The sequence below is a fragment of the Camponotus vicinus genome, unplaced genomic scaffold (genome assembly GCF_025532165.1).
Source record: "Camponotus vicinus isolate PSW18456_S1 unplaced genomic scaffold, iyCamVici1.0 SCAF_3, whole genome shotgun sequence".
Lineage (NCBI taxonomy): Eukaryota > Metazoa > Arthropoda > Insecta > Hymenoptera > Formicidae > Camponotus > Camponotus vicinus.
In genome coordinates, this window is record NW_028141967.1 from 11,246,962 (window position 1) to 11,273,004 (window position 26,043).

General features: G+C 32.0%; 2 protein-coding genes across 4 annotated transcripts in view; one reads left to right on the plus strand and one right to left on the minus strand.

The window, feature by feature from the left end:
- Positions 1–512: 512 nt before the first annotated feature.
- On the plus strand, positions 513–7,234 carry LOC145968221 (uncharacterized). Of its 2 annotated transcripts, none has more exons than XM_083093550.1 (2): positions 513–1,561; positions 6,345–7,234. In XM_083093550.1, exons 1-2 carry the CDS (start codon positions 1,520–1,522, stop codon positions 6,765–6,767), a joined length of 465 nt encoding a protein of 154 aa, XP_082949676.1. In that variant the 5' UTR covers positions 513–1,519; the 3' UTR covers positions 6,768–7,234. The 2 variants fall into 2 exon arrangements, with proteins under 2 accessions (XP_082949676.1, XP_082949675.1); XM_083093549.1 differs by having other exon boundaries at positions 513–678.
- A 7,298-nt stretch (positions 7,235–14,532) lies between these two features.
- Gb (solute carrier family 7 member genderblind) overlaps positions 14,533–26,043 on the minus strand; it is a 128,597-nt gene continuing 117,086 nt past the window's right edge. The window contains exons 9-10 of one of the 2 annotated variants that reach the window (XR_014437694.1): positions 25,576–25,763; positions 14,533–14,737 (exon numbers count right to left, since the gene is read on the minus strand). Coding sequence is in view for 1 of the 2 variants with exons in the window: in XM_083093538.1 (XP_082949664.1) it covers positions 14,673–14,737; positions 25,576–25,753 (243 nt within the window). In the remaining variant the exon portion in view is untranslated. The remainder of the gene's footprint in view (positions 14,738–25,575; positions 25,764–26,043) is intronic. The other variant, XM_083093538.1, reaches the window with a different exon arrangement.

A 26,043-nucleotide genomic window follows, 5' to 3' on the forward strand; every position in this document is an offset into this window, starting at 1 on the left:
AAGATAGATAGTATATGTATATAATTAATCTTTACTTTTTTACTATATTTTTTATATATGTGTATATATATACATCACGAATAATCCAAATTACAAATATTTATTACTATATTTTTTTAGTTAGTTTTTTTAATATTTATAACATATATGAAATACTCTCTACATATATTATAATGATTAATACATATGTAACACATATCATGAAATAATACTAAGATATGTTAAATGATTCAATATGTTTAAAATTTTTATTAATAAAAAATGGGAGCATATGCATTGGATCATAAAGTATCGATAAAAGCGTTTATGCGCAAGTGCAAGGCGGTCCAATACAATTTGCAAAAATTTAAAATATATATAAGTAGGTATACAAGGCGGGTTCTAACGCAGGTCCTCTCAGGGGGGGTGAGGCGCGAGGGGAACCGTGGTGCGGGGGGAGTGACGTCACGCGCGGGGAAGGAGGAACTGCAGCGCTCGGTGAGTGACGTCACGCGCGAGGAAGGGAGCTGCGAGGAGAAGGGGGATCCGCGGAAAGAAGACGGTGGTGTGAGAAGGATAGCGCTACGTGTGGGAAAAGGACAGCGCTACATGTGGGAAAAGGATAGCGCTAAGTGTGTGAAGAGGACAGTGCGACAAGGATGGTGCAATGTAAGATGGCGTGAGAAGGACGACGCAAAGGTAAGTGAGCGACGAGCATATGAAAGAGAGAAAACGACAATAGCGCGAGAACAACGCGTGCGAGAGAGAACGATATTGCAAGAACAACGCGAGTGAGAGAGAGAACGATAGCGCGTACGAAAGAGAGAACGATAATAGCGCGAGAACAACGCGTGCGAGAGAGAACGGTATCGCTATACTTACAACTAGCGCAAGAGAGACGCAAGGGATGGGAGCGCAAGGAGAGGCGCGTAAATAATTGCAATTTTTTTTTTCGTTACAATTAAAAATATGTAGAATTTATTTAAATGTGTGTATGAGTATTACAAATTGTGTGTGTGTGTGTGTGTGTACTTAATATTAAAATTTAAAAATTAATAAAATATAGGGAAAGAAAATAAAATGATGAATATAAAATAATGCGGACGGTGCGCCGGGCTGTAAGGGGGAGGCAGCTCCTGAAACAGGAAAAACGCTACATTAATTTTATCTTAATTAAAATAAAAAAAATAAAAAAAAACTAATTTAAAAATTTTAAAAAGAAATATGTACCTTAGCCCCCTGGAACTGCAGAGCCGTACCAGTATTCCAGTAACCGTCTTCTTCTTTCCTCTCCCAGTCTTCTTTGTATTTCCCGTATTCTCTCCTCTTCGATTATTCTGTTCTCTTCGTATCTTATAACCGATAGTTCGCAGATTTCGTCAAATAGGGACTCCATCCCGAAGAGCAGCCGCAGATTAAAAATGTCGAGATATCTCCACGATCCATTTACATCATTATCCTGGCGACTCTCCGGGGTGTCGCCCCATTCCTCCGCGAGATCGTGTCGCGCGTTCCAGCGCTCCGCCCGCACGTTGCGTCGATGCTGTATGTTGATGAACCCGGGAATTTTGACATCATCGGGGTACTATAAAATAATATATATTAAAAATCCACATACACATACGCACAATTGTTTTCACAAAAACACTACCTATCTTCCAGACAAATACCACTTTTAGTATCACAGAAAATAAGAGCTCTACAAAACTCCTCTTCCAAAATGAAAAATGAAAAATAGAATCCATTTTATTTGCAGCGTAAGAAATAATCACACACACACACACACGGAAAAAGAAATACCACGGTTAAACTCGCTGACGCTCTTCTTTCGGACAATACACGACTGAGATTGAAATCGAATGTTACTCTCCGCTGTAGGAATTATAAAGGTCTCAAAACTGGAAGGGTTACACTAGTGTACGAATATTTTTTACACCCACTGTATATATTAACCATTCATGATCCTTTCATGGTCTTTTTCTACGCTCGGTATAAACAATATGAACAGTATTCCTATGAAGAGAAATGGATCTTGGAACCTTCCTTCTTTTTATGTTTTCTGTTTATGATACCAATATTCGACTGCTTTACACCCTTGCCGCGCGTGTGAGAGAGAACGCGTACAAGAGAGAACGATAGCGAGACTTATAATTAATGCGAGAGCACGCAAAGGATTGGAGCGCAAGGGAAAGGCGTGTAAATAATTGCAATTTTTTTTGTTACAATTAAAAATATATAATTTATTTAAATGTGTGAGTTTAATAAAAAAAGTATACAATATAAAAGAAAAAATAATATATAAAATAGGCCGTCGGGCTATGTGGGGAAGCCGTTTCTGAAAACAGAAGAAAACATATGCATTTCATTAGTTTAAATTATTTAATAATTTATTTTAAGATACTTTTGATATATAATAAATTAAAAGATACTTACAATGTTATCCATGACTCATCTATTTTAATTTGTGCAAATAGGGCACATGTTGCAGGGCAATATTTGATTCAAACATTTTTTTGCACCCTTTGCATGAAATATTATCCATATTGCTACAACCTATGGTTCTATGTTCCCGAACAGAACTAGTTTCTTCAAACTGATACGGGTCTTCTAGAAAGCATTCGGTACAATATTTCGATCCATTTTCCATATAGTAATAAGAAATGCAACATATCTTTGTTGCTTCGTTTAATGTTATTATTTCAGGTATGCTTAAATTTCGCTGTTTCTTTTGTAACTTTTCATCAAGAATATCGTCACTATTGTCACTATCGTAATCACTGTCCTTCGCCAAGGGTTCTATTTCTATATTATTGAACTTGTAAATTTCTATTTCCCTTTTTAATAATAAATTGCAGATAATTTAAACATTAATTGCATACATGTGCTATGATAATTACGTTCAGATTATTTTCTAATGCAAAGTATATAAAATGTTTTATCAAATATACTACAATGATCAAATTGTGTATGTGTAGGTGACAGAACAAGAATTAATAGACTTAGTGGCAAATAACATGATGATGATCAATACAAACTTCATGCTGAAGTGATATTTCTGAATGCTTTTCCACGTACAAATTCAGGAAAGAATTAAAAGTTATGGCTAAGAAATTAATTTCAGAGCAAAAGGATAAATTATATTTTTTATAATTATTATAATATTGAATTATAATTTAATATTTTCCATATAACTGTGGGCATATATAAATCTTAAACATATATTGTTAGAAATTTCTTTCAAGTTATTAATAAATCATACACATTTAAAGACAATGGAAAATGGAATGTATATGTATATATAAATATATACACATATAAATAAAATTAATAAAATCTACATATGCACGTCTATTTTCAAATCTTTTTCCTTTATGTATTTTTTTTTTATAATATAAATGTATATCTCTTCTATACGAAATGATAATTATAATGATCAGTTTTATTATCGAGAAATATATGTTATGCCATTGATTCTTATTTTCATTTAAATTTAAAATAAAAGCGTTCTTATAATTCAAATGTAACTTCATTTTAATATTTCAGAGTAATAATGTTGATCATGTTTCATACGAATCGTTATGGTATAAGAAGTATTTTTACAGAAAGACTTAATATATGTTGCATTGCGATGTTAGCAGCTTATATCCGTAACTGTACCATGCATACTACCGATTCTTTCAATTAATTACTATGCTTCTGTAAGTTATACTGGGATACCTGAGATAATTTTGGCGATATACATAATTTAACATATTTCTAACCATTTCTCTTTGCAACAAAAACACAATGCAAAAATTCCTAGTAAATAATAGTTGCTGTTTTCGAATTATAAATATTATTATTTGTATATTTTAAAACAAATAAATTTCTGTTTGCAGAAATATTTGTTACTTAAATTAAACTATAAAATTAAAAATCACTTATGTATTGGGAAAAATAATTAGTTAATTAATCTATATATGTTCAAAAACTATATAAAAATCCTAATTTAACTATAATAAATTTTGTCGAAATATATTTGTTGAATATGTATAAATCTTTGTTTCATTAAATTGCAATTCTCTCTATATCTACAATTAATATATCTTAAATTCATATTTGATCAAAATAAATGCACATAGGCGAAAGTGAAAGTAAAATAAGTAACATAAAATTAAAACATATAAGTAGATAAAAATAATATAATATATAATATAAGAATGACCAGAAATGTAAAACTTACTGCTCGCATATGTGTTAAATTAAAATTAAAATTTGAATGGTGTAGACTTCATTGCCGGAGCGTTTAAAATTAAATAAAATGAATCCATTATATATAAACTCAAGCTACAAATTTTATTTATCTGTTTTGATAATTCCTCATATATTTTGCGAATCTTTATTAATTCTTTTGTAATATTGCATAAATAAATAATAAAAAAAAAAATAAGATAAGATAGCAAAAATGAAAAGAAGAAGTAGAGATATAGTAGATAGAAAGGCAAAAAAATTAAGAAAGGAATTCTGCGGATCTATTAAGAATTTTTAATAACTAAATGTGTATTCTTTTACACTGCATTTAAGTACAGTGTATTAAATAAAAAATTGATAGCATTCGATCGATTTGCATTTCGATTTCGTTGAAAAATTAGTTTCCATTTTTTTTTTTATATGTTCCGCTTTATTATATGATGGGCATTAACCATAAGTTTTATAAGCAAAAAAGAGAATATGAAAATCAATAATCTATCTCTTTAGCACATACATGTATAAATTTTGTCTAATTGAAATAAAAAAGTTCCATATTTATATCAGTCACGTAATATTTTTAAGGAAATCACAAAAATTAATGAAATATAATCAAGCAATTATTGAATATGTCATATTGAAGTGTATACTAATATCATATTCAAAAAATTACATAATTATAAAAAATATATAATAATGAATAATAAATCTTTTATTAAAAATAATTTATAGGCAAAGAAATTTAATTAAAATCATAAAATGCCGGAAAAATTATTACGCTATCCGAATCGTTATGTGGAATATGTAGTTTAGGCAAATACGCTTATTGTTTGACAGAATAGAATGTTGGAATGCGCAGCAATTTCTTTCTAATTAGTTTTTATCTTCTTGCATTTTACAAAAAAGTATCGTATATATTACTTCAATTTTCTCTCTCTTTTGTTTGATATATTTATTCAAATCTTATCTTCTTAACAATACAAAACAATCACATCTTCTCTCTTAAGCATATAATAAAAGTAGAGGTAATATATTTCTACTGTATGGTACAGTAACTTTATGGAATAATATCTTCCAGTACGTTGATAATAGGACATCGTCAGTATTCACTATAGTGGTTACTACATAATATTGTACCAGTGAGTATAATTTTTAGCATATTAAGTGTATTCATTCGTTACAAAAACTTTTTACAAGCAGTATACAACTAAAAAAAGAAAAGCAAGTCAACATTGTTGTCGACGTGTAAATAGGAACGAGTGATATTTGGTTTTCTCAAGATGCCTCGATTACTAAGGAATTATTCAAAACTTTTTGTTTTGGAGAAACTGAAATAAGGAATGAAATAAGGAATCGTGTTAAGAATGAAATATACAGCTCAGACTTGATAAACGGTTTTTTATTTTTAATTTAGACGCACGCTTCTATTTAAAACCTATGCAATTTAAATATAATATATTTTTGAATGTTATTAAAGATCGTAAACCTACATTGTATATTTAATATCTTAACAATAAAATATGCATTTTTTAAATTTGTATGATTATATAAACCTATTTTAAAAAATTATGAATTTTAATTTGTTAGTTTTATAATTTTATTAAAAAATTATTATCATAATATGAAATATGTGACAGTGTCTAAACACTATACTTTCTATGCACTAATTTTAAAATCGTAAAAATGCTTCAAATTATGCTTTTTACCAATTATATCCCAATCACTCTTGATTTAATTTTAAGCTATGCAATACTTTAAAAGAAGATTCATTTTATTTTAATGAAAATGTATATTATATCCACTTCACTAATTTAATTTTCGTTTAATTAATTGAGACGACCAAAATAAAATTTATTTAGTGCAATTATTTAGGGTACAGTGCTATTAATCGCTAAATCGATTTTTAATTGAATTCAATGTTTCATACCTAGGATCTAAAATTCAAATATTTCCGGCAAAATGGATGATTCAAAGATAAATGCAAAAACAAATATAATCTTATATAATATTTAAATAGCAAACTATACTGTCAATATGAAGTGAGATATGCACAGAGCATTAAAGATATGAGATGCAAATGTACTAGGTTTATAAAAATTTTATAATTAATTAAAAAAATAAACATCTATTATGTTTAGAATTTTACTGTGGAAAATAATGTTTATGGCTGTCGAACGGCTATCGAACGGGTCAGAAACGACTGTGAACGAGGCTACGGACTACCAACAGGGCCAAGGACGGCAACAAACGGGTCAAGAACGTCTATCGAACTCCAACGAACGGGCCAGGAACATCTATCGAACGTCTATCGAACGCCAACGAACGGGCCAGGAACGGCTATCGAACGGGTCAGAAACGACTGTGAACGAGGCTACGGACTACTTAGAAGCGACTACCAACAGGGTCAATTACGGCAACAAACGGCTGCGAACAGCTATCGAACGGGGCAGGAACAGCTAACGAACGGCTATCGAACGGGTCAGAAACGGCTGTCGAACGGGGCAGGAACGGCAACTAACAGCTATCGAACGGGTCAGAAACGGCTATCGAACGGCAACTAATAGCTATCGAACGGGTCAGAAACGGCTATCGAACGGAGCAGGAACGGCAACTAACAGCTATCGAACGGCTGTCGAACGGCTACGAACGGTAGCGGACGATACAGAACGGCTATTGAAAAACGACAAACGGTAGTGAACGGCTCAGAAACGAAGAGCTAAAGAGTGGCAACGAATGATAAAACGCACGGTGATACTCGGGGCACATATCGTTTGATCGACGAATCGAAACAACGATGGATCGACGATCGGGAATAACCGAGGAAGCGAAGAAACAACATAGTTTAGAGAAATGGCAGTACACACACACACACACACACACACACACACACACACACACACACACACACACACACACACACACACTATTTCCGTTCGATAACCGTTCAACGGTCGTTCATTTCCATTCGACAAACGTTCAATAGTCATTCGACAGTCGTTCAATATCATTCCATAACCGTTCATTTTTCAATAGCCACGGCTATTGAAAAATGAACGGTTATGGAATGATATTGAACGACTGTCGAATGACTATTGAACGTTTGTCGAATGGAAATGAACGACCGTTGAACGGTTATCGAACGGAAATAGTGTGTGTGTGTGTGTGTGTGTGTGTGTGTGTGTGTGTGTGTGTGTGTGTGTGTACTGCCATTTCTCTAAACTATGTTGTTTCTTCGCTTCCTCGGTTATTCCCGATCGTCGATCCATCGTTGTTTCGATTCGTCGATCAAACGATATGTGCCCCGAGTATCACCGTGCGTTTTATCATTCGTTGCCACTCTTTAGCTCTTCGTTTCTGAGCCGTTCACTACCGTTTGTCGTTTTTCAATAGCCGTTCTGTATCGTCCGCTACCGTTCGTAGCCGTTCGACAGCCGTTCGATAGCTGTTAGTTGCCGTTCCTGCTCCGTTCGATAGCTGTTTCTGACCCGTTCGATAGCTGTTAGTTGCCGTTCGATAGCCGTTTCTGACCCGTTCGATAGCTGTTAGTTGCCGTTCCTGCCCCGTTCGACAGCCGTTTCTGACCCGTTCGATAGCCGTTCGTTAGCTGTTCCTGCCCCGTTCGATAGCTGTTCGCAGCCGTTTGTTGCCGTAATTGACCCTGTTGGTAGTCGCTTCTAAGTAGTCCGTAGCCTCGTTCACAGTCGTTTCTGACCCGTTCGATAGCCGTTCCTGGCCCGTTCGTTGGCGTTCGATAGACGTTCGATAGATGTTCCTGGCCCGTTCGTTGGAGTTCGATAGACGTTCTTGACCCGTTTGTTGCCGTCCTTGGCCCTGTTGGTAGTCCGTAGCCTCGTTCACAGTCGTTTCTGACCCGTTCGATAGCCGTTCGACAGCCATAAACATTATTTTCCACAGTAAAATTTTAAAAATAATAGATGTTTATTTTTTTAATTAATTATAAAATTTTTATAAACCTAGTACATTTGCATCTCATATCTTTAATGCTCTGTGCATATCTCACTTCATATTGACAGTATAGTTTGCTATTTAAATATTATATAAGATTATATTTGTTTTTGCATTTATCTTTGAATCATCCATTTTGCCGGAAATATTTGAATTTTAGATCCTAGGTATGAAACATTGAATTCAATTAAAAATCGATTTAGCGATTAATAGCACTGTACCCTAAATAATTGCACTAAATAAATTTTATTTTGGTCGTCTCAATTAATTAAACGAAAATTAAATTAGTGAAGTGGATATAATATACATTTTCATTAAAATAAAATGAATCTTCTTTTAAAGTATTGCATAGCTTAAAATTAAATCAAGAGTGATTGGGATATAATTGGTAAAAAGCATAATTTGAAGCATTTTTACGATTTTAAAATTAGTGCATAGAAAGTATAGTGTTTAGACACTGTCACATATTTCATATTATGATAATAATTTTTTAATAAAATTATAAAACTAACAAATTAAAATTCATAATTTTTTAAAATAGTTTTATATAATCATACAAATTTAAAAAATGCATATTTTATTGTTAAGATATTAAATATACAATGTAGGTTTACGATCTTTAATAACATTCAAAAATATATTATATTTAAATTGCATAGGTTTTAAATAGAAGCGTGCGTCTAAATTAAAAATAAAAAACCGTTTATCAAGTCTGAGCTGTATATTTCATTCTTAACACGATTCCTTATTTCATTCCTTATTTCAGTTTCTCCAAAACAAAAAGTTTTGAATAATTCCTTAGTAATCGAGGCATCTTGAGAAAACCAAATATCACTCGTTCCTATTTACACGTCGACAACAATGTTGACTTGCTTTTCTTTTTTTAGTTGTATACTGCTTGTAAAAAGTTTTTGTAACGAATGAATACACTTAATATGCTAAAAATTATACTCACTGGTACAATATTATGTAGTAACCACTATAGTGAATACTGACGATGTCCTATTATCAACGTACTGGAAGATATTATTCCATAAAGTTACTGTACCATACAGTAGAAATATATTACCTCTACTTTTATTATATGCTTAAGAGAGAAGATGTGATTGTTTTGTATTGTTAAGAAGATAAGATTTGAATAAATATATCAAACAAAAGAGAGAGAAAATTGAAGTAATATATACGATACTTTTTTGTAAAATGCAAGAAGATAAAAACTAATTAGAAAGAAATTGCTGCGCATTCCAACATTCTATTCTGTCAAACAATAAGCGTATTTGCCTAAACTACATATTCCACATAACGATTCGGATAGCGTAATAATTTTTCCGGCATTTTATGATTTTAATTAAATTTCTTTGCCTATAAATTATTTTTAATAAAAGATTTATTATTCATTATTATATATTTTTTATAATTATGTAATTTTTTGAATATGATATTAGTATACACTTCAATATGACATATTCAATAATTGCTTGATTATATTTCATTAATTTTTGTGATTTCCTTAAAAATATTACGTGACTGATATAAATATGGAACTTTTTTATTTCAATTAGACAAAATTTATACATGTATGTGCTAAAGAGATAGATTATTGATTTTCATATTCTCTTTTTTGCTTATAAAACTTATGGTTAATGCCCATCATATAATAAAGCGGAACATATAAAAAAAAAAATGGAAACTAATTTTTCAACGAAATCGAAATGCAAATCGATCGAATGCTATCAATTTTTTATTTAATACACTGTACTTAAATGCAGTGTAAAAGAATACACATTTAGTTATTAAAAATTCTTAATAGATCCGCAGAATTCCTTTCTTAATTTTTTTGCCTTTCTATCTACTATATCTCTACTTCTTCTTTTCATTTTTGCTATCTTATCTTATTTTTTTTTTTATTATTTATTTATGCAATATTACAAAAGAATTAATAAAGATTCGCAAAATATATGAGGAATTATCAAAACAGATAAATAAAATTTGTAGCTTGAGTTTATATATAATGGATTCATTTTATTTAATTTTAAACGCTCCGGCAATGAAGTCTACACCATTCAAATTTTAATTTTAATTTAACACATATGCGAGCAGTAAGTTTTACATTTCTGGTCATTCTTATATTATATATTATATTATTTTTATCTACTTATATGTTTTAATTTTATGTTACTTATTTTACTTTCACTTTCGCCTATGTGCATTTATTTTGATCAAATATGAATTTAAGATATATTAATTGTAGATATAGAGAGAATTGCAATTTAATGAAACAAAGATTTATACATATTCAACAAATATATTTCGACAAAATTTATTATAGTTAAATTAGGATTTTTATATAGTTTTTGAACATATATAGATTAATTAACTAATTATTTTTCCCAATACATAAGTGATTTTTAATTTTATAGTTTAATTTAAGTAACAAATATTTCTGCAAACAGAAATTTATTTGTTTTAAAATATACAAATAATAATATTTATAATTCGAAAACAGCAACTATTATTTACTAGGAATTTTTGCATTGTGTTTTTGTTGCAAAGAGAAATGGTTAGAAATATGTTAAATTATGTATATCGCCAAAATTATCTCAGGTATCCCAGTATAACTTACAGAAGCATAGTAATTAATTGAAAGAATCGGTAGTATGCATGGTACAGTTACGGATATAAGCTGCTAACATCGCAATGCAACATATATTAAGTCTTTCTGTAAAAATACTTCTTATACCATAACGATTCGTATGAAACATGATCAACATTATTACTCTGAAATATTAAAATGAAGTTACATTTGAATTATAAGAACGCTTTTATTTTAAATTTAAATGAAAATAAGAATCAATGGCATAACATATATTTCTCGATAATAAAACTGATCATTATAATTATCATTTCGTATAGAAGAGATATACATTTATATTATAAAAAAAAAATACATAAAGGAAAAAGATTTGAAAATAGACGTGCATATGTAGATTTTATTAATTTTATTTATATGTGTATATATTTATATATACATATACATTCCATTTTCCATTGTCTTTAAATGTGTATGATTTATTAATAACTTGAAAGAAATTTCTAACAATATATGTTTAAGTTTTATATATGCCCACAGTTATATGGAAAATATTAAATTATAATTCAATATTATAATAATTATAAAAAATATAATTTATCCTTTTGCTCTGAAATTAATTTCTTAGCCATAACTTTTAATTCTTTCCTGAATTTGTACGTGGAAAAGCATTCAGAAATATCACTTCAGCATGAAGTTTGTATTGATCATCATCATGTTATTTGCCACTAAGTCTATTAATTCTTGTTCTGTCACCTACACATACACAATTTGATCATTGTAGTATATTTGATAAAACATTTTATATACTTTGCATTAGAAAATAATCTGAACGTAATTATCATAGCACATGTATGCAATTAATGTTTAAATTATCTGCAATTTATTATTAAAAAGGGAAATAGAAATTTACAAGTTCAATAATATAGAAATAGAACCCTTGGCGAAGGACAGTGATTACGATAGTGACAATAGTGACGATATTCTTGATGAAAAGTTACAAAAGAAACAGCGAAATTTAAGCATACCTGAAATAATAACATTAAACGAAGCAACAAAGATATGTTGCATTTCTTATTACTATATGGAAAATGGATCGAAATATTGTACCGAATGCTTTCTAGAAGACCCGTATCAGTTTGAAAAAACTAGTTCTGTTCGGGAACATAGAACCATAGGTTGTAGCAATATGGATAATATGTCATGCAAAGGGTGCAAAAAAATGTTTGAATCAAATATTGCCCTGCAACATGTGCCCTATTTGCACAAATTAAAATAGATGAGTCATGGATAACATTGTAAGTATCTTTTAATTTATTATATATCAAAAGTATCTTAAAATAAATTATTAAATAATTTAAACTAATGAAATGCATATGTTTTCTTCTGTTTTCAGAAACGGCTTCCCCACATAGCCCGACGGCCTATTTTATATATTATTTTTTCTTTTATATTGTATACTTTTTTTATTAAACTCACACATTTAAATAAATTATATATTTTTAATTGTAACAAAAAAAATTGCAATTATTTACACGCCTTTCCCTTGCGCTCCAATCCTTTGCGTGCTCTCGCATTAATTATAAGTCTCGCTATCGTTCTCTCTTGTACGCGTTCTCTCTCACACGCGCGGCAAGGGTGTAAAGCAGTCGAATATTGGTATCATAAACAGAAAACATAAAAAGAAGGAAGGTTCCAAGATCCATTTCTCTTCATAGGAATACTGTTCATATTGTTTATACCGAGCGTAGAAAAAGACCATGAAAGGATCATGAATGGTTAATATATACAGTGGGTGTAAAAAATATTCGTACACTAGTGTAACCCTTCCAGTTTTGAGACCTTTATAATTCCTACAGCGGAGAGTAACATTCGATTTCAATCTCAGTCGTGTATTGTCCGAAAGAAGAGCGTCAGCGAGTTTAACCGTGGTATTTCTTTTTCCGTGTGTGTGTGTGTGTGATTATTTCTTACGCTGCAAATAAAATGGATTCTATTTTTCATTTTTCATTTTGGAAGAGGAGTTTTGTAGAGCTCTTATTTTCTGTGATACTAAAAGTGGTATTTGTCTGGAAGATAGGTAGTGTTTTTGTGAAAACAATTGTGCGTATGTGTATGTGGATTTTTAATATATATTATTTTATAGTACCCCGATGATGTCAAAATTCCCGGGTTCATCACATACAGCATCGACGCAACGTGCGGGCGGAGCGCTGGAACGCGCGACACGATCTCGCGGAGGAATGGGGCGACACCCCGGAGAGTCGCCAGGATAATGATGTAAATGGATCGTGGAGATATCTCGACATTTTTAATCTGCGGCTGCTCTTCGGGATGGAGTCCCTATTTGACGAAATCTGCGAACTATCGGTTATAAGATACGAAGAGAACAGAATAATCGAAGAGGAGAGAATACGGGAAATACAAAGAAGACTGGGAGAGGAAAGAAGAAGACGGTTACTGGAATACTGGTACGGCTCTGCAGTTCCAGGGGGCTAAGGTACATATTTCTTTTTAAAATTTTTAAATTAGTTTTTTTTTATTTTTTTTATTTTAATTAAGATAAAATTAATGTAGCGTTTTTCCTGTTTCAGGAGCTGCCTCCCCCTTACAGCCCGGCGCACCGTCCGCATTATTTTATATTCATCATTTTATTTTCTTTCCCTATATTTTATTAATTTTTAAATTTTAATATTAAGTACACACACACACACACACACAATTTGTAATACTCATACACACATTTAAATAAATTCTACATATTTTTAATTGTAACGAAAAAAAAAATTGCAATTATTTACGCGCCTCTCCTTGCGCTTCCATCCCTTGCGTCTCTCTTGCGCTAGTTGTAAGTATAGCGATATCGTTCTCTCTCGCACGCGTTGTTCTCGCGCTATTATCGTTCTCTCTTTCGTACGCGCTATCGTTCTCTCTCTCACTCGCGTTGTTCTTGCAATATCGTTCTCTCTCGCACGCGTTGTTCTCGCGCTATTGTCGTTTTCTCTCTTTCATATGCTCGTCGCTCACTTACCTTTGCGTCGTCCTTCTCACGCCATCTTACATTGCACCATCCTTGTCGCACGTTGATGTCATCCTTGTCGCACTGTCCTCTTCACACACTTAGCGCTATCCTTTTCCCACATGTAGCGCTGTCCTTTTCCCACACGTAGCGCTATCCTTCTCACACCACCGTCTTCTTTCCGCGGATCCCCCTTCTCCTCGCAGACTCCCTTCCTCGCGCGTGACGTCACTCACCGAGCGCTGCAGTTCCTCCTTCCCCGCGCGTGACGTCACTCCCCCCGCACCACGGTTCCCCTCGCGCCTCACCCCCCCTGAGAGGACCTGCGTTAGAACCCGCCTTGTATACCTACTTATATATATATTTATTTTTTAAATCTTTATATATTATATATTTTATATCTATTATATATTTTAAATCTTTATATATTATATATTTTATATTTTTATAATAATATATATATATATATATATATATATATATATATATATATATATATAAAGTAACTATTAAAGTAATTATTAAATTAGTTACTAGTTACCGAAAATATGTAACTGAGTTAAGTTACAGTTACAAATTGAAAAAGAGGAACGAGTTAAGTTAGAGTTACCGAAAAAAAGTAACTATAACTGTAACTTCGTTACAAGTAACGAGTTACTTCCCAACCAAATGTCAGCAATAAAAATTCTTATAATTTCTTTGTAAAACATTTCTAAAAAAAGATTAAAAAGAAACACGTCTTACATTAGAATACCTTCTTAAATTTTTTATTTCTTCCAATTTTTGAATGCACAAATAGAAATTTGTAATCTTCATCATCTCGGTAAGAACATTTTATCACATCCTTAGTTTTATTTATTTAATCGAATTGATTCTGGTATCTTGCTCCATTTAATCAATTTCACATTCTTCTTTCGCGGATAAGAATAGCTTCTGTATAGTATGCGTAACTTTAACTAAAACACAAATATATACAGTGTGTGTGTGTGTGTGTGTGTGTGTGTGTGTGTGTGTGTGTGTACACAGGATGTCTCTAAAGTCTGATCCAATCTCTAAATCTCGATTTTACATATGGAGTAATATTTCCGATGAAAGTTTTAGGATATTAAGAGAGACAGATGATGAAAATATGGACTTAATCTTGAGTGACCTTTTCAAGGTCAATGTGATTGATGTTTTCTTAAATGAAAACATCCCCTTTTTTATTGTATGTTCTTATAGTCTTTGTTGAGGCGTTTTCAGAATACTATAACAAAATATTTTTTTATTAAGTACTTTTTGAATTTATAAGTACTTTTCCAATTATGAGGCTTGAAATAAAATTTCTTAATTTTATGTAAACTACAAAATATCTCGTAAAATATTCATTTTTTGGTATCATACCAAAATTTGGTATCAAAATGAGAGGAATCAACTGGTGTAAAGAAAACACATAATTGTTCTTAAAAAAAAAAACCGTGTAATTGCTTTGCAAATTACATATTTTTTCTTGAGAACAATTATGTGCTCAAGATCAAATCCATATTTCCATCATGTTTCTCTTAATATTTTACAATTTCTGTCTGAAACGTTTTTCCATTTCTAAAGTTTCCAAGAGCTAAATCACAGACTTTAAGGATAAGCTGTATTGTATATACTGGGCCATTTTAATGTCCCACCCCAAATATCTCTTTTCCTACGCCTTATACAAAAATGTTTCGTACAAAAGTTGTATGGTTTTAAGGGGGACATAAGATGGTGTCATTAATTTAATCTTGAATAGTTACTTGAAGGTCACGTGAAGGTCACCTTCAATTTTTTAAATGGAACCGCCTACTTTTTATTACATATTCTTATAGCTTATCTCGAGAGCTTTCCAAAACACTATAATTAAGTTAATTTTCATTAAGTACTTTCCGAGTTATGAGGCTTGAAATCATTTCTTAATTTTACATAAACCGTAAAATATCTTGTAAAATATTCATTTTTTGATTATCTTACCTTAATACTTTCATGCACAAAATAATGTGAGGATTCAATTGGTGTAAAGGAAGAACAGTTGTTTTCGAGAAAAAATATGTAATTGTTAATTGCAAATTACATATTTTTTCTCCGAAACAATTATATGTTCTTTTTACAGTAATCGATTTCTCACATTACTTTGTGCATGAAAGTATTAAGGTAAGATAATCGAAAAATGAATAATTTACAAGATATATTTTACGGTTTATGTAAAATTAAGAAATGATTTCAAGCCTCATAACTCGGAAAGTACTTAATGAAAACTAACTTAATTATAGTGTTTTGAAAAGCTCTCGAGATGAGCTGCAAGAATATGCAATAAAAAGTAAGCAGTTCCATTTAAAAAATTGAAGATGACCTTCACGTGACCTTCAAATAACTATTCAAGGTCAAATTAATGACACATCTTATGTCCCCCTTGAAACCATACAACTTTTGTACGAAACATTCTTTTGTAAAAGGCATAGGAAAAGAGATATTTGGGGTGAGACATTAAAATGGCCCACCCTGTATATATATATATATATATATATATATATATATATATATATATTATATTATATTATATTATATTGTATTATATTATATTATATATAAATTACATATACAGAGTGTCTGACGTAAGGTGTCCCATCGAAAATATAGTAGAGCTCGTTAAACTGAGCTACAAAGTCTTATATTATTTTACAAACAATCATAAACTTTCGAGATATTAATTAACAAAGATTGATCAATAAGCGCGTGATCCGCGGCTAGATCATAAGATACTCACGCTCTAGACATGTCAGCAGCAAGTGTTGCATAACAACGAAAAGATAAGACTTGGAGTACGTACAGTCCAACATTTTTGTCATAGCAACGATGGCAAAATCTTTGATTTTTAGTTTAGTTTAACAAGATCTACTTATATATATTTTCAGTAGAACACTTAACGTCAGACAGCCTGTACAATCACAGATATATAAATAAAAAGCATACAATAAAACATCGCTCCTCTAAATATTTCTATTCTTAATCAACATTTGTAAACTGTTAAATGTCTTTTCGAATAAACTACAATTAACTTGATTGTTGATTAATTTGCAAAATGACCAACTATAAAATTTTAGAATTTCTATTATATATATGTATATTCTATTATATATATTATGTGTGTGTGTTGTTGTGTTCCTGTATTTCCCCTTGCGATCATTTATGTCGTCCGCTGTACCGCATGTCAGGAAGGTTAATGGAAGATCGCCTCTAAACGCGTCGTTAAGAAGTTATTCATAAACAACAACTGTCACTGAGATTTGAGTCAACTCGGACATGTGTTAATCCGCAAAGGAAGAGGGCCCCTAAGGCCTATATTCCGCCCCCTTGAAATTTTGATCCAAATGATTGAAATCTATTTCCTGACAAAGAAAAAGTATATTTTTAATGATTTTAGGTGAAACGAGGGTGTTTTGGGCAAATTAACCCTTAAATTAGTAGGGGTTTGTTTAAAAAAAGGTCAAAAATATGTTCTGGAAAATATTTTCAAATTGTCAAGTAATTCGCTTGAAACTCGTTACTCGGAGGTTTTCGGGGTCGCTGATTACGAATCTGTTGTTAGATTTCAAAAATTCAATTTTAAAAACGAGTAAAATCTTTTTTTGGTTAAAAAAGGATAATATAGAGTGGAATAGGAGTGTTTCCAGCAATGTTTTCTATAGAATGTGAGTTAGACTCGAATGCGGTGGGGAAGTGGTTTTTCTTGTAAAAAATAATTCTGACAACTCAAATATTTGTCGAATTAATTAAGTTTTAGTTTCGAATACTCTGGAGGATTTGTACTAGAAGATATACGTTAATGGAAAAATACATTTCCCCTCAATGAGTATTTTGGTGTAGTGCTTGTTTTGGTTCACGTCGTTGTTCCTGGGTAACGCTAAGAGTAAATGACCACTTCTTCACCAACGATTCTTAAACACATGAACCAAAACAAGCACTACACCAAAATACTCATTGAGGGGAAATGTATTTTTCCATTAACGTATATCTTCTAGTACAAATCCTCCAGAGTATTCGAAACTAAAACTTAATTAATTCGATAAATATTTGAGTTGTCAGAATTATTTTTTACAAGAAAAACCACTTCCCCACCGCATTCGAGTATAACTCACATTCTATAGAAAACATTGCTGGAAACACTCCCGTTCCACTCTATATTATCCTTTTTTAACCAAAAAAAGATTTTACTCGTTTTTAAAATTGAATTTTTGAAATCTGACAACAGATTCGTAATCAGCGACCCCGAAAACCTCCGAGTAACGAGTTTCAAGCGAATTACTTGACAATTTGAAAATATTTTCCAGAACATATTTTTGACCTTTTTTTAAACAAACCCCTACTAATCTAAGGATTAATTTGCCCAAAACACCCTCGTTTCACCTAAAATCATTAAAAATATACTTTTTCTTTGTCAGGAAATAGATTTCAATCATTTGGATCAAAATTTCAAGGGGGCGGAATATAGGCCTTAGGGGCCCTCTTCCTTTATTCTGTAAATAATCTGATTCTTGTTACAGTTATTAAAATTTCTTTATTAATATTAATATTAAAATTAATATTAAAAATATTCTCATTTACGAATGCGCTAATGATAGTGTGTGCCGATTGTATTGTGCGCGTTCGATATATATCGACATCATTTCGGACGTAACAAAATGTAGGATGGAAACACTGAACTCTAATACAAACTGGAACGAGCCATCAGGAGTGGAGGGCGGCCAAACTTGGAGAAAGAGACAATCATATCGTATAAGTATCTGTATCCTTGTTGTGATTTTCTGATTGATTAATCGCTTCAGTAAAACCCTTCTCTAAAAACATTGTTCAAAAAATGTTTCGAGATAGTATTCAAGAAAAAATCTATAAATAATTCAACAATAGTTTCCTATGATTATATTCTTGTAACTAATTATCATTAAGAATACTTACTATGCCACATGGCATTAACAACACTGAAATTAATTGAGGCAAATGTTTTTAGTAAAAGGTAGTACATGTTAGAACGAGACAAATGTACTTACATACTATTTGTGTCCTTTTCTCCAATCTTGACCACCCCCCACCATGCCTAAACAAAGGGATAGCTCGTTCCAGTATGTATTATTAGAGTTCAGTGGGTGGAAACGGCCAATTATTTTAGAAAAAATAATGGTCTCAGGAAAATATTACAGACAAAAGTTGTAAGGTTTAAAATGACCTATTTACTGACAGATTCTTATCAGTTTGATCTTAGATCGTCAAGGTCAGGGCAATACCACCTTAACTTTTTAAAATTTTTTAACAAAAATATGTAATTTGCAGTTAATAGTTACACATTTTTTTAAAAAATAACTGTATTTTCTTTACACCAATTGATTTCATTATTTTATACATAAAAGTATTGAGGAAAGATCATCGAAAAATGAAACCTTTTACGAGATATTTTGTAGTTTACATAAAATTAAGAAACTATTTCAAGTTTTATAACTCGAAAAGTATTTAATGAAAAATATCTTAATTATAGCATTTTGAAAAGTTCTCGAGATTAGCTATAAAAATATGCAATAAAAATAGGGGATTCCGTTTAAAAAATTTAAGATACTCTTGCCTTGGCCTCCAAACCAATGGGCGTTTTCCAGCTAGCGACATAGAGGATACAGAATAACACTGTGTCCACCACGAAGCGTTCCAACTACGGCACAGTGTTACACTGTCTGACACAGAAAAATGCTAAGTACAAGCATCCAATGTTACCAACATTGTAAAGAATTCTATAGATACTGTTTAAATTGTGGTGATAATGTCTTTGAACATAATCTTTAAATAATACATAATAATACATAATACATATATTATCAAAAGTTATACGTATAATTATATACATTACAATAAATTTTAGAAAGTAAATTTAGAGAGGAAATTTATTTCAGGAAAAAACGGATATAAGATATAAAAAATACAATAAAAATTTTATTATTTATTCTTATAAACATTGTTATACAGGATGTTTCATTTAACTCTTACACCTCAAATAACTCCGTTATTTTTACATATACAAAAAAATGATAAAGAAAGAAGTTGTATGAATAAAAGGGGGACATAAGATGGTAACAATTATTTGACCTTGGAAAGTCTTTTAAAGATCACATGAAGATCACCTTCAAATTCTTAAATGGAAATCCCTATTTTTCATTGCATTCTTGTAGCTTATCTCAAGAGCTTTTTAAAACACTATAATAAAGTATTTTTTCATTGATTACTTGTCAAGTTATGAGGCTTGAAATAATTTCTTAATTTTACATAAACCGTAAAATATCTAGTAAAATATTTATTTTTCGATTATCTTATCTCGATACTTTTATGCACAAAATAATGTGAGGAATCAATTGGTGTAAAAAAAACACATAGTTATTTCTAAGAAAAAGTATGTAATTTGCAATTAACAATTAGAAAATATCTGAACAACAAGAAAGGGTCCATTTTGTTAAATTTTCTTAAAAACGGTGTAACTTTATCAAAAAAGGGTACTAGAAAATAGATTAAAATATGGATTTGTTAGGAAACAAATGAGCTTTGAAACTCATACAGTTTTGTACCCGGGAGCTGATTCTCCTGAGCAACGCAACAGTTCAAAAAAAAATTTATTTTGAATTTCTCAAAGTCTATCTTCAACGTCTCCCATTTTACAAAACGTTTTTTGTAACTCAAATTTGGTTTTCTTGGTTTTCAAGAAGAATGTTCAAGCTTTAATTTGAGCTTCGTTTCAGCTCAATACGATGATGTTTTGCTGATTTATTGCTATTGAAAAATATTAAAAAATTGTGCTAAAATTTAGTTGCCCTCTTTTTTGCGGGTAAGTATATACAGGGTGGCCAATTTATCTGAAGACATTGAAATATCTCAAAAACTAAGCCCAGCAAACAAAAATGTTTCAGACAAAAGTTGGTTTCGAGGGGGACATAAGATGGTACCATTGGTTTGACCTTGAAGAGTTATTTGAAGGTCACATGAAGGTCACCTTCAATTTCTTAAATGGAACCTACTATTTGTCATTGCATATTCTTGTAGCTTATCTCGAGAGCTTTCCAAAACACTATAATTAAGTACCTTTTCGTTAAGTACTTTTTGAGTTATGAGGCTTGAAATAATTTCTTAATTTTACATAAACCATAAAATATCTTGTAAAATATTCATTTTTCGATTATCTTACCTTAATACTTTCATGCACAAAATAATGTGAGGATTCAATTGGTGTAAAGGAAGAACAGTTGTTTTCGAAAAAAAATATGTAATTGTTAATTGCAAATTACATATTTTTTCTCCGAAACAATTATGTGTTTTTTTTACACTAATCGATTTCTCACATTATTTTGTGCATGAAAGTATTAAGGTAAGATAATCGAAAAATGAATATTTTACAAGATATTTTACGGTTTATGTAAAATTAAGAAATTATTTCAAGCCTCATAACTCGAAAAGTACTTAATGAAAACTAACTTAATTATAGTGTTTTGGAAAGCTCTCGAGATGAGCTGCAAGAATATGCAATAAAAAGTAGGCGGTTCCATTTAGAAAATTGAAGGTGATCTTCACGTGTCCTTCAAGTAACTATTCAAGGTCAAATTAATGACACCATCTTATGTCCCCCTTGAAACCATACAACTTTTGTCTGAAACATTTTTTGCTGAAAATGCTTCGTTGAAGAATTATAGAGGTGCGTTTTTTGAAATGGGACACCCTGTATATATATCCCTAGTAGCACACTTTATTGCAGCAATATTGGCTAACAATATATATCGAATATTTCCCATGTTGGTCCAATATTGCAAAGTAGACGCGATTTCATTTTGAGCCAATATTGAATTGTAATATTGGACGAATATATTATTTTCATCTTTAACCAAGATTGGCTAATTATACATATCCAAATATTTTTACATTGTATATAGATCAGTTTCTAATATGACGGAATTCGCCATAAAAAAAAAATTAACCGTCTGTGGTTAATTTATGGAACTCTGGAACTCTTCGCAAAAGCTAGAGGAGGTGCGGCTATAATAGTCCGCACTCTTTGACTGATAAGTCGTGACTCGTGGGACCTGTGCCGCGGCCTTATACAGGGTGATCCAGAACAAACATTTGTCTTTAAAAAAATAAATTGTCGAGTCTATTCTAAGACGATTTTCCCTTTACCAAAATTGTCTATGAGGCTTAGTTTTTAAATTATTAAATAAAATAGTTTGCGAATTACGGAACGAGTACAAGAGGTAGACAGGGACGGCGCAACTCACCGTCCGATACAGGCGATCATGTGGGGCGCTCGACGCGATCAGCTGATTGCTGCACACGATGAGTGTAACAATCAGTGTGTGTGTGTGTGTGGTGTATTTATGCACGCGTATCCACACATGCACCGTACTCTCTCTCTTTCTCTCTCTCTCTCTCTCTCCCTCTTCCTCTCTCACTCTCTCACTCACTCACTTATTCTTACCTTAATAATGAGATTCTTCATACTGCTGATAAATAGCAGTGCCCAGTGTGTTGCACGATAATAATCGTCGTCGACGAGACGTCGTTTCTTCAACACGCAGTCTGACACATCGTCAAATAAGCGAAGTTTTTTCTTTCATCACTTTCGACACTTTTACAAATTTACTCGCAGACTTAATCACTCACGATTGATAAAAGGAGGAATTTACCAACGGTTACGGTACGAATTTAATAAACGGTTAACGCATTTAATTATTAATTACACACTCGATTAAAGAAACGCGTTAACAGAACGCGATACTCGATGCAAAGCGCGCGACGCGACGACCGACGACAAGCAGGTCAGGTTAATACTAGCGCCTCTAGCGCTGCCAAACATAAACGTGTAGCATTACGCGCTAGTACTAACCTGACCTGCTTGTCGTCGGTCGTCGCGCGCTTTGCATCGAGTATCGCGTTCTGTTAACGCGTTTCTTTAATCGAGTGTGTAATTAATAATTAAATGCGTTAACCGTTTATTAAATTCGTACCGTAACCGTTGGTAAATTCCTCCTTTTATCAATCGTGAGTGATTAAGTGCGCGAGTAAATTTGTAAAAGTGTCGAAAGTGATGAAAGAAAAAACTTCGCTTATTTGTGTCAGACTGCGTGTTGAAGAAACGACGTCTCGTCGACGACGATTATTATCGTGCAACACACTGGGCACTGCTATTTATCAGCAGTATGAAGAATCTCATTATTAAGGTAAGAATAAGTGAGTGAGTGAGTGAGTGAGAGAGTGAGAGAGAAAGAGGGAGAAAGAGAGAGAGAGAAAGAGAGAGAGTACGGTGCATGTGTGGATACGCGTGCATAAATACACCCCACACACACACACACACACACACACACACACACACACTGATTGTTACACTCATCGTGTGCAGCAATCAGCTGATCGCGTCGCGCGCCCCACATGATCGCCTGTATCGGACGGTGAGTTGCGCCGTCCCTGTCTACCTCTTGTACTCGTTCCGTAATTCGCGAACTATTTTATTTAATAATTTAAAAACTAAGCCTCGTAGACAATTTTGGTAAAGGGAAAATCGTCTTAGAATAGACTCGACAATTTATCTTTTTAAAGACAAACGTCTGTTCAGAATCACCCTGTATACTGCTTTAGATGGAGTCCCACTCTCGGGTTAGGTGCTTTCCTTTTCGCCATCTAGCGATGCGCGAAGCTCACATATAATGTGTGAACGTGCAAGATTGGCACACATTTACACTTACTTCATAACCAATATTGGTATTATGGATTGGTATAATGGATGCAACCATATTGGCAACACATTTATATTTATTTAGTAGCCAATATTGGTCATCATGGGCACTGCAATATTGGCAGAACACTTGCATTTTGTTAACAACCAATATTAGTTTTACATTGGGAAATATTGGCCAAGACATTTCCAATATAACCAATATTGAGCCAAGGTATACCAATATTTTGCCAATGTTTTGTGCTACTAGGGATATATATATATATATATGTGTGTGTGTGTGTGTGTGTGTGTGTGTGTGTGTGTGTGTGTGTGTGTGTGTGTGTGTGTGAGAATGTGCACGCACACACACACACACACTGATTGCTACACTCATCGCGTATAGCAATCAGCTGATCGCGGCGGGCGCCCCATGTAATCGCCTATATCGCGCCGTTCCTGCCTACCTCTCGTACTCGTTCCGTAATTAGTTAACTATTTTCCTTTATAGTTTAAAAATTAAGCTCCGGGCAAAATTTTACAAGAGGGAAAATCGTCTTAGAATTTATTCAAGAATTTGATATTTTAAAGACAAATGTTTGTTCAGAATCACCGTGTATGTCTGTATATATAAAACAGAAATTCTCTTTGATAATTATTCGTTAAAAATTTTGATGTTGATCATTTTGTAAGTATTAATTAACAATTATGTTAATCAGAATTTAATCAAAATAGCACTTGATTAAAATCTTGTTGTGTGGATTTCTTTCACTCATCTTACACTTATCACTTGTATGCGTAAAATAGAAGCATAAAAGTATTTATCATGTATGCAATATAAAAATATGCACATGTTTAAAACGTGAATAATTAAGGTGACAAAGAGCCTTGCACAGAATTTTTTTCAAATTTATATCAAAAATAGATCTTGACGAGAGGAATCGAGGTATATCACGCCCACTTGTTAATTCTTACTTCAAACAACGTTATAGATGAAAAAATAAAATCGCTTGAAACGTATATTTTTGCGTCGATCTCGATAAGATAGAGAACTAGAAACTGTTGTTCTATATGGAACTATAGGAAGATATGATAAATTGAAGTCAAATTTTTTACATGTGTCAACTTTGTCTCCATTTGTAATGTCTCATACTACATCCATGCGTATTCCACGCATACATTTTGCAAGAGGAAGCTAAGTTTACTCTATATCTAATCTTGATTCTCTGAAAACTTTACTTTGTTTTATTCATACGTGGATAAAGTAGGTTCCGCTACAAGAGGGGCTTCATTTCCGAAAGATATAACTTGTGTCCGATAGATAATAGACCTCGTCTCACACAAAGTGCTATAATGATCCTTATTTTGAGTAACGATTCCTAGTCCATCCAGGAATCGGATAAAAAACAGAGCAATAGGTCTCAGTCCTCTACTTGTCGAGATCGATGCAAAAATATGTTTCAAGAGAGTTAGTTTTTCACCTACAACTCTGTTTGAAGTAGGAATTAACAAGTGGGAGTCGTATAGCAATTTCTCTCATCAAGATCTATCTTTCGATATAAGTTTAAAAAAGATTTTGTGCAGAAGTTCTTCGTCGACCCAACCACAGGAACATTTCGTTTAATCATATTGCGATTGATCACAACCATTTACAGATGCTTTGAATTGCTGCTTGATACATTGATACAATTAATCAGAAGATTCTATATTTAGTTAATTTTCAACGTGAACAATCGAGTCAATCTAACTACTCATTCTTATTTTATGCATACAATTAAAATGAAAATGGAGATTGAATACATTGAGTTTGAAAAAAATCTTTTTATCTATAAATAAGAGGGAGACTGAGAGAAAGAGAAATGAGAGAAAAAGAGAAGAATTGGAAAGAAAGTGAAGAGAGAATGAAAAAGAGAAGAAAGGAGAAAGAGAGAAAGAAAAAAAGAGAGTGAATGAAGAAGAGACAAAGAAACGGGGAAAAGGGGAAAAAGAAAAGAAAAATGTAATATTGTATAAATATTACATCATAAACTTTTACTGATATTTATAGAAATTACGTACTGTTAATTTTTTGAAACCACATCGGTTTATTTTTCCAAGCGACACCAAAGAAATATGCCGGTATACCAGACGTGGTGATCAGAATTCCCATGCCGAGTTCATATGGTCTTTCGTAACATGGTACAATAACCAAAAAAACGCATATTATTACGAATACTATAGGTATCCATAATGGTACCTAGAAAGATCTTCATTTAATATATAGGTATACAAAGAAGGATGATGAAAAAAGGGCCGATTTTACTTACTAAAGTGTAATAAGGAATGTCTTAAACATGCAGAAATAATTCCTCTCTATTTCCTTCCTTATTCTTTCCAAACACGTAGTCTATTTCACATATGCATATACATAAATCAACTTAAACATACAGAAATAATCTTCTCTATTTTCTTCTTTAATTTTACCCGCCCTTTTCCAAACACGTCGTCTGTCTCACTAGATGCATTTTTGTGATAACCCTTCTATCC